At 39.7% G+C, this 9,992-nt stretch overlaps 1 protein-coding gene across 1 annotated transcript; it reads right to left on the bottom strand.

Moving 5' to 3' along the window:
* Window positions 1-540: 540 nt before the first annotated feature.
* LOC139537242 (tumor necrosis factor receptor superfamily member 19-like) lies at window positions 541-8,940 on the bottom strand. The gene is made up of 9 exons (XM_071338343.1): window positions 8,801-8,940; window positions 8,120-8,216; window positions 5,249-5,427; window positions 4,967-5,055; window positions 4,443-4,607; window positions 4,137-4,238; window positions 2,429-3,036; window positions 2,002-2,050; window positions 541-1,269 (listed from the first exon to the last, which is right to left on the bottom strand). Exons 2-9 carry the CDS (start codon window positions 8,201-8,203, stop codon window positions 959-961), a joined length of 1,587 nt encoding a protein of 528 aa, XP_071194444.1. The 5' UTR covers window positions 8,204-8,216; window positions 8,801-8,940; the 3' UTR covers window positions 541-958.
* Window positions 8,941-9,992: the final 1,052 nt, after the last annotated feature.

Raw genomic sequence — 9,992 nt, 5'->3', positions numbered from 1 at the left:
TGTCTGAAAACATGATATTTAATGTAATGCAAATAGACAACATCAGAGAGCTGCATCAGCTTGTTTAGGACCATAATATAGCTGTATTTGACCAGACAGGAAATGCATAGTAACTATGTCATAAACATAATTTCAATTTAAAATAAATCAATATCCTGTCTCCTTCAGATGTACAATTATTGTACTTTTTCTTATTTTTGACTGTGGATTGTGATGTCTTCCGATCAATTTCTTGTAAATTGTATGCTATACTTGTTTTGAAAGTAAATTAACATTGCTGGGAAAAAACAATGTTTCATAACAAAAATATTTGATAATGTTACACAATGTAGATACCTTGCTAAAATTAGGCTTAGTAGAAATGTCAGTAGTGCGGCATTAGTCCTGCTTTTCAATTTTGCCTTGCAGAAATACAGCAACTGGCCCTGGTTTTTGTTGAAATGTGTCTATGACCATATTCTTTATTATGTACAGTAAATGCGATTACTTACTGAAATCATCTGCTCCTGACAAACTACATCATAACAAAATAACCATGAATCTGAATGTAATTTTTTATTTTGTTTATAAAAGTCCAAGACATGTATAAAAAGTAACACTAATATAACTTGATTCATTCAGTAGACAAATTAAGACTGTTTGTACAGTACTTAAGCATTTAAAATGTATCTTCTGACAAACTTTTCAAATATGAATGCATCATTTTCCTGCATAGCATTTGCTGCATGACAAAATAATTGAAACGTACAGTGGCTTATATCACATTAACATTCACATACACTACATGTGAAACCAGGTAAAAAATTAAATATAATCCATTCAGAATTATAAACAAATATTTACACATCCCCACCCGAGAGTTTGAGCAATTTCGTTGTTCCAGGTAAGTTCTAGTTCAGTAGTACGCATACTGATTGTGTCAGCCCTCTGGGCTGTATTGGCAGAAGTGTTGTTAGTATTAACAGTAAAATGTGCATCCTGTGACCTGGCGCTGAGTCTGGCTCTGCATGGCATATTCACACAGCAGGAGCAGAGTGTCGAGCCGCTGCAGCAGGTAGAACGTGTGGAGCAAGTCAGGTACTGTTAGCAGAGTGCAGGAGGAAAGGTACCGAAAGACATGATCAAACCCGCACAGGCCTTTGAGCAACTCGTGAGGTACGCCCATCTTCAGCGCCACCTGCTGGTAGTTCTGTACTCCTGGGAATGTTGGGTCCAGCTTCAAAGCCAGAGAATCCACCAAGGCCTGTGGCAGCCTGCCTAGATGGACACCTGGACAGAAGATACACAGGCCAATGGGGAAATTATGGCATTAAAAAAGCAGAGCTATGACACAGTACAGATCCCACTGCCCACCTACAACTGTTTAACCTCCCACCAGGGGTGAACTATTCTGTTATGCCGTTTCTACATTCAACATTTGAGAATGTCTCGTGGACAGTGACAGTGTGCAAAATGTATTCTACTATTCTAACTTGCAACAGTAGTTGAGACTCCGACTGAGTTCCAAAATAATTCATACAAATGTATCTGAGAGCCTTCAAAAGGGGTCAGTTGCCCATCCCTGCTATAAAGGGAAAAATGTTCTCTTCTTGAAAATTTGCCAGTGGTGCCAAGTATGCAGCTAAGTCTCTTGGTACAATGATAGTCTATTTTTCCATGTGGCCTGTAGAACAGTAAGACAATGTATATTGGACTATACCTCTTGGCCAAGACAAAGGAAAGTTTTAAAACTAGCCAGACTTAATGAAAAACAACTTTTAAAAACTACTCCTGTTAGAAATGGCTACATTAACTTTAAAATCCGGAACCATCCAGAACAAAATTGTGGTTCTGTGAATATGTATCTCTACTGAATCCCTAGCCACAACAACAACAGAACTTCACCTAATACAAATATGTGTATTGTGGTCTTTTGACAATCCCCAATGTTTCATTTAGTTTCTGTTGGATGTGCTCCAGCATTAAAATAGGCTTTAGATAGTCAACTGAAGAATATCCCACCTTGCATGATTCGGATACAGTTCTTCAGCAGGCTCAGTGTTTCTTCCATCTACACATAGAAATATTATGAATACATTGTTGCTTTGTTCAGGGAAACATCCTCTACTAAATGAGTGAAGCTGTAAACTTAATTTGGCACATCTAGCTAATTATGTGTGAAATGACAAGTGTGAAAAATATATTTAAAGGCATCCAGTATCTTGCCTATACTAAGAGGATATCACAACTCATATTTTATGAGATCAGTGTGCGTGCCACACCTTAAATAGTAAAATTAAAGGTGACATTTGCTTATAATATTTGCTGTATGAGCATAAAAGACAGCTAAGTCTAGTGACTGGTTACTCCAACTCTCTACTGCTGAGTAAAAGGTCCTCTGTGTGAGAGGAACAGGTGACACAGCCCTGTCTTTCCTAAGGGTAATTACCGCATTACTGCTGTAGCAGGGTTGATGATGGCTGCTCCAACAGCTGTCAGTTTGTTCCTCTGGGCAGGCAGATGGACTCCCCAGTTGTCTTCCTCCTGACCCATCTCCGGAGGGGCCATCCTTAATCTCGGATATCACAGTAATCCCCAGGCTCACAGAGCTACAGTCTGGGTCTGTGGCACTGTGGAGGGCTGCAGTGCTGTGGAAGTCTAGCTCAGTGCACTCCACTGGTACATGCTGATGGGGAGGGCTATCCTGCAGCTCAGAAGCATCGTAACCCTTACTGCTCTGCAGGGGCAGGAAAAAGGACCCTGCCTCAGACTCCCCAATGTCTACTGGACCCACAGGGGTCTCCATTGTGAGTGAGACATCACTGCTGATTGAGGATGGCTCAGAGGATATCTCAGAGGATATCTGAGAGACCAACCCAGAGGAGCAGTTACTGCAGGTGGAGTTACGCACCAGTGGCTGGGTCTCCAGCAGGTTGATGTGGCCCTGAGTTTTAAGGTCAGGGTTTCGTAGAACGAACCCCAGAGGGACAGTCATGTCCACATTGGACTGCAGTCTGGCCAACGTGTCTGCAGTGGTGGTAGAGTTATCACATGCACCTGTAAGAAGACACGTCATCAGATGGTTACATTAGTACCCCAACAAACCCCTAATGAACCATGGATTCGCAAATTTACTATAATATGAGTCAATTAGGGAATGTTTATCCCATTGTGCTAGTGGAAATTGGCCTATATGGATGAAATAATATGCCATTTAGCAGACGGTTTTATCCAAAGTGACTTACAGTCATGCGTGTATACATTTTACATATGGGTGGTCCCCAGAATCAGTGGTGTAAAGTACTTAAGTAAAGATACTTTAAAGTACTACTTAAGTAGTTTTTTTTTTTGGTATTTGTGCTTTACTTCACTAATTGGGTACTTTTTCCACCACTGCCCGGAATCAAACCCACTACCTTGGCGTTACAAGCACCATGCTCTACCAACTGAGCTACAAGGGACCCATAGAGGCAAATTGAAATGATTTGAACAGAATAACCCACACAGCGCTGTGAAGCGGAGAACCTGAGCTCTGACGTCATGTATAGCATGTTACTGTACAGCCACTGCATTCCAATTTAGGCGCTTATCAATGACAAAATCTGCCATATTCAACACATATACGGGATGACAGGGGCTGTGAGTGGAAAGGGTTAAAGCTCTTATTCATCATGTGTTATGTCTGTTGTAGTAATATATATACTATATACACAAAACATTAAGAACATCTGCTCTTTCCATGACATACAGTAGACTGACCAGGTGAAAGCTATGATCCCTTATTGATGTCACTTGTTAAATCTACTTTAATCAATGTAGCTGAAGGGGAGGAGACAAGTTGAAGAAGGATTTTTAAGCCTTGAGACAATTGAAACATGGATTGTTTATGTGTGCCATTCATAGGGTGAAAATATTGAAGTGCCATTAAACGGGGTATGGTAATAGGTGCCAGGCGCACTGGTTTGGGTCAAGAACTGCAACGCTGCTGGGTTTTTCCTGTTCAACAGTTTCCCGTGTGTATCAAGAATGGTCCACTACCCAAAGGACATCCAGCCAACTTGACACAACTGAAGGTATTCCTAATGTTTGGTATACTCAGTGTAAATAATGTGCTCTTCAATACATCATGGTGGGTGCTGTTCTACTCTTATAGTTACCCGAGTCCTGGCTTTGCTGCTCCAGATTCAGCGTGACCACGTTCACTGGGGATGCTGCACACTCCATGTCACTCTGACTTGTGCTTTGAGGAGCCAGGCATCCTTTCAGAGAGAGAATATCATTCATGAGCTAGACGAGGCACAGTTTGAGGAGGATTACCTGTACCCTGCATGTTACTATAAAAGCGATTCTAACAAACACATTGACAGAACCCACATTATTGCAGTTTCATCAGTAGTTGTGTGAACATCTCATGCAACAAACACTTCATTAAATGAGATATTTGTGTGCAGATCATGAGATACCTTTAAATATTTTCTTTAGTAAGGTATGTCTGAAGTATATAAACAAGGCAGCGGAGAGGAAGATTGTCATGGTAACCAGGGCAAAAGAAATGGTGGTGATGACAGCAGCATTTTGGGCTGGGCCTTCTGGGCTCCAGACTTTTCCCACATCAACTCTTCTGCTTCCTGCAAAATAGAATGATTGAGGTTGGTGCTACACAAGGCTGAGCACATGCTTACACACACAGCATTTATTTTATGTTTTACATTACTGACTTTGATACATTGGCAAATAATGACAGTAACACTATTCTATGAATAGAATATTACAACAGTGTTGTAATTCTTGAATATCTCGTAACCCAAACAATGCATTCTCTACGGCAACAAATCTCAAAATAAAAACATGGGTAATTATGTTTCCAGTACATGGAGGAAATTTGCGAATATAACAGTAGGCTACACAACTGACTCATACAATAATGAGTGGTTCTGAAGTGGTTTTCCTTTCTCAGAGTCCTGGGCCAAGCTTTTCAGAGACTTACGGCTGCACTGCTGCTCAGTGGTGGAGGAGGGACCACACGGCATGCACTCCAATTCCTGCAAGCCATCCATCCGTGTCTTACTGTAGAATCTGCAATTAGATCAAATTAAAGCAGGAAAAAAAGTTGGAAATAGTTGTATTTCAAGTAAACAAGCTAATAAAACTCCAAGTCCACATGTTCTGGATGGAGAGCTTTTATGACTTAAAAGCACAGCTACGTCTTAAGTAAAGATCTGTAGATACTATACGTAAGAATGCAATTAGATAGTGTACAGGTACAAACCCTGGCAAGCACTCCCCACAGATAGCATTGCTCTTAGAGGTGCACAGTGACTTCTGGTGCCTGTTTATGCGTTTACACGACTGGCAGAATTTGCAGTTGTGGTAACCTCGGCCCTCTTTATAAGTCTTGACACTACAGGGGATGCAAGAAGCCGACCATCCACTTCCATAACCACAGTCCTGGCGGGAAATAAGAATCAAAATATACAGTGCACATTAGACCTGTTTACAGCTAAGGATTTCACTGAAGTAAATTTGTTAAGATAGTTGCAAAACAGAAATATAAATTAATATGATAATTAGATGTCTAGATTACAAAGTACATGACAGTTTTCCCTTCCAATGACCACATGGGGTTATTTTAGGTCATGGGTAAACCTCCATTGGCAAGCTCTTCCCAGCTAGCAAATTTGGTTCCTTGGAAGTTGTGGGAACGTATGTTTTCAGTTTCACATTGGTTGAGGTAAAGTTAAATGTTTTTAAACGCCCTGAGAACAGAAGTGAACATTTAGCCTGTTCTGGGAATGTTTATTTTGAAGTTTTGAGAGTGTTTTACTCTGGTTCCTTGAACGTTTTATTAACGCTCTGAGAACAGAAATTCTAGGTTATTTTGAGTTTCAAAAAAAAAGTCCTTAAAACTTTTACTGAATGTTTCAATAAAACTTTTAATAACACTGCTATCTTATTTTGGGTACACTTTTTTTAACTGTAAGCACAGATAGGACACATGCAAATTAATTTCTTTAGGCATTAATCATGCAAACACGTTTCTTTTTTATTATGACAAGGCATCAGTGAGATTCAAACCTATAATCTTCTGTTCTCTATCCATGGAATTAGTCTTAGGCACCACCAGGATGGAGATAGCAAGACATGTTTTTTTACCCTTACAAAGCTGTTCATTTTAGTCTATTCAAACAGACCCCATTTCTGAGGAAACAAGCACTCATTATGATCAGGTGTGGCCAATTTGTGGGCGCGGCCAACACACCTTTACAATCTTAAAATAGAGGATAGAGAGAGTGTTGTTGATAATGTAAATGTTTTTAAATAACATTCTTAGAATGTTCTCTGAACAGTCTGTAATACCTACATGTTTCAAGCAGACCACCATAGTCCCTGTGCCCAAGAACACCAAGGTAACCTGTCTAAATTACTATTGCCCTGTAGCACTCACATCTGTAGCCATGAAATGCTTTGAAAGGCTGGTCATGGCTCACATTAACACTATCATCCCAGACACAATAGACCCACTCCAATTCGCATACCGCCCCAACAGATCCACAAATGACATAACCTCTATTACACTCCACACTACCCTTTCCCACCTGGACAAAAGGAACACCTACGTGAGAATGCTGTTCATTGACTACAGCTCAGCGTTCAACACCATAGCGCCCACAAAGCTCATCAATAAACTAAGGACTAAACACCTTCCTCTGCAACTAGATCCTGGTCTTCCCCAGGTGGGGAGGGTAGGCAACAATACATCCGCCACGCTGACCCTCAACACAGGGGCCCCTCAGTGTTGTGTGCTTAGTCCCCTCCTGTACTCTCTGTTCACCCACGACTGCGTGACCGCGCATGACTCCAACACCATCATTAAGTTTGCAGACGACACAACGGTGGATGGCCTTATCACCTACGATGATCAGACAGCCTATAGGAAGGAGGTCAGACAAAAACTTCTCCCTCAACGTCACCAGGACAAAGGAGCTAATCGTGGACTACAGGAAACGGAGGGCTGTGCATTCACATCAACAGGGCTGAAGTGTAGCAGGTCGAGAGCTTCAAGTTCCTCAGTGTCTACATCACTAAGGATCTATCATGGTCCAAACACAACAACATAGTCGCGAAGAGGGCACGACAACGCCTCTTCCCCCTCAGGAGGCTGAAAAGATTACTCCTTGTATATAGCCTCATCATTGTTGTTTTATTGTGTTACTGTTTTTTGTATTATTATTTTTGCTAATCTTTTCTTTCTTTTTAACTCTGCATTATTGAGAAAGGGCTCGTAAGTAAGCATTTCACGGTAAAGTCTACACCTGTTGTATTCGGTGCATGTGACAAATAAAAAACGATTTGAACATTGCTAAACTTTTTCTTGTGGTTTTTATAGAAAGTTTTCTTAACGTTCTTGAAACAATCTGAGAACATGACTTTAAATGGAACCGTGAGGAAATCTGTAAGAAATGTTACGCTAAAGTACTGCAATTCCCACAGAAGAACATTGTTTCGTAACTTTCTCTGAACTATGAGAACATTCCCAATGTCAAACCTGTTGGAGAACGTTACTAGAACATTAGCAAAATTTAAATTAAATGTAACCATGTTTGAACTTTTAGGAAACGTTCTGTTAAAGTAATGAAATACCAAGTAAATCTAGTTTTGTTGTCAAATTTCTTAATGTGCTGAGAATGTTCCAAAGCCAAGCAACTATCCTACACCATTACCAGAAAGTTGTGGGAAGATTGTATGCAAAAAAAAAACATAGTAGAACCACTTTCTCACCAAGCTCTAAGAAAAATATGGTTCTCAGAACGTCATCTTGTAGCTGGGTTAGTAGGCCTGCCAAGTGGACTCGTAAACTTGGAACAAAGTTCTCTCTGCCAGTGGGATTCTTTTAGAGTGAGAGATTGCCACAGACAAACCAAACTCTTTGTGGTTTCATAGTAACGTTAATTACAAATCCCAGTTCTGCAGTAATTTCTGTTGTTGCTCAGATGAGCTGATAGGCTACTAGACATGGCTGCAGTGGAAAGGAGATGAATCAGTGTCTGTGTAGCCAGCACCAGGCCTATCTATATTTTGGCCTTCGTAAAAATCCAGTAATTTCTCTTTCAATATTCCTGTATAGTTTTATAATACCCACCTCTGACAGCTCTTGTCCTGGTCCACATTGCAGACAAGGGTGGCAGTCCCCACTCAAGTAGTACTGGGTTTCAGAACAATCCATGACAGCAATGTAACTAAAATAAAAAATATGTATAATAGTTTATAGCTCAGTAGTTAGCCCATTTTGAAATCTTTATAATGAACAGTGATTAAAATGGAAACAAAATGCATAGGGTGCTGTTTCTTAGCCACTGCATAGAATATTGAATCAAATATATTGCTTGTGCACATGTTGAACCAATATCCTATCACTTGATGTCACTAAAGAACACAAAAAATGTAGACAACAAAACACAACAAGAGGATATACTGTTACAGGCAAAGGATTTCTAAATCTTAAATCAGATAGAGGATGGATGGAGCCTATGTGTTGTATTGAGGGGTAAAAACCTAAATAATAATATTGAGAAAAAATACATGCAGAGGTTTTAGCATAACTTGTCCTCTACTTTAACTTACAACACTGCTACTAATATTGACGAAGAATTACTAAACTGTTTTATGAAATACCACAAAGCAAAAAAACACTACGGTTGGACAACTCAGACATTAGCAACTGGAAAGATGATTCATGACCAGCAGTGCGCACCGCATTACGAGCCAATAATAATTTCCCACCCTGAGTATCACATCAAATGATTCAAAGTAATCGTTTTACCTCAATCCATAAAGTTGGCGAAGATACTTTAGGGCACCTTTTTCTATCGTTTTCACGAGTCTATACTTGTGCACGCTATCGATAGTCTATGCAGTCTCACTTCATCCGATCTGGACATGCCCTGACATGCCTCACGGGCTGCGCGTCTGGTGGCCAAAACCAGCATCAGTGCGCACTAATTAGGTAACTTCTGAAATTGTGCTTGCAATTATCGGATAGGGAATATGGCCCTGTACTTTTGTTACAGGTCCTGGATATTGGCTAATTACAGAGAATAAACACATGGTAGTAGACTGACTGTCTGTCTGCCTACAGTAGCATATCTTTCTCTGTAGCCTGCATGTCTATGCCTGCCTGTTATGTCTGTCTGTGTAATAGCAATGTAATAAACTGCAATGTAATAGGCCTATACTAATATGTGTAATAGATATGGATTGTATAGGATAGTAGTTTAATAGGTTGTCTCTGTGTAATCACTTATTTTACACCTGCTACTTTAGTTTACTGTGTATTTAAATAATCAAAAATAATTCAATTAAATTGTTTTTGTGACAACAATTAATACATTTCCATTTTTTATCTCTATTAGAGAATTATGGCAATTTTTTTATTTATTTAGATCTTGTTGACACAGTATGAAAACTAAACCTACAATTTTTAAGATGTACTTTTCAGTAGGATCAAAACTGTTGTGACATAATACCCTTTCCTCATACATTTACAACAAAACACACCAGCATGTAGGCCAATTTGGGACAAAGTGTTTTACCTTCATCCAGAGTAGCCTAAACCTCTGTCAATGTTTGATACTTCTCTCAGTAGTGTACTTTCAATTTGTGCCATCTCCATTGTTTACTACTAAATTCTTCCATGCTGTGCCAGGCTGACCTGATTACTGCTTGTAACATATTATCTTTTTCCAAGCAAAGCACTGTTCAGTCTACATACTTATCATCACAAAGGACAGGGAGTAATCAAACATTAGAGTGTGGGTTGATTCATATTACATCAGCTTTCACACAGTTTTCATAAATCCCTCAAACTAACCTTTGGGGTACAGAGAATGCATCAATATCCTCCTATTGTAAGAGGAAATCAAAATGCTCAATCCTCTCATTTTACCTGTAGACTAAATCCTTTATTTTAAAGGTGCCAGACAATGTTGAAATGACTCATATCACATACTGTAGCC

The sequence above is a fragment of the Salvelinus alpinus genome, chromosome 13, assembly GCF_045679555.1.
Source record: "Salvelinus alpinus chromosome 13, SLU_Salpinus.1, whole genome shotgun sequence".
Lineage (NCBI taxonomy): Eukaryota > Metazoa > Chordata > Actinopteri > Salmoniformes > Salmonidae > Salvelinus > Salvelinus alpinus.
This window is presented reverse-complemented; position numbering and strand designations above follow the sequence as displayed.

Coding starts and splice junctions, on each gene's coding strand:
- LOC139537242 (XM_071338343.1), bottom strand. CDS start 8,203: ATGGATTGTTCTGAAACCCAGTACTACTTGAGTGGGGACTGCCACCCT. Junction 4,239..4,442: donor ACTAAAGAAAATATTTAAAG/GTATCTCATGAT, acceptor TCTCTCTGAAAG/GATGCCTGGCTCCTCAAAGC. Junction 3,037..4,136: donor GCAGCAAAGCCAGGACTCGG/GTAACTATAAGA, acceptor GTCTTCTTACAG/GTGCATGTGATAACTCTACC.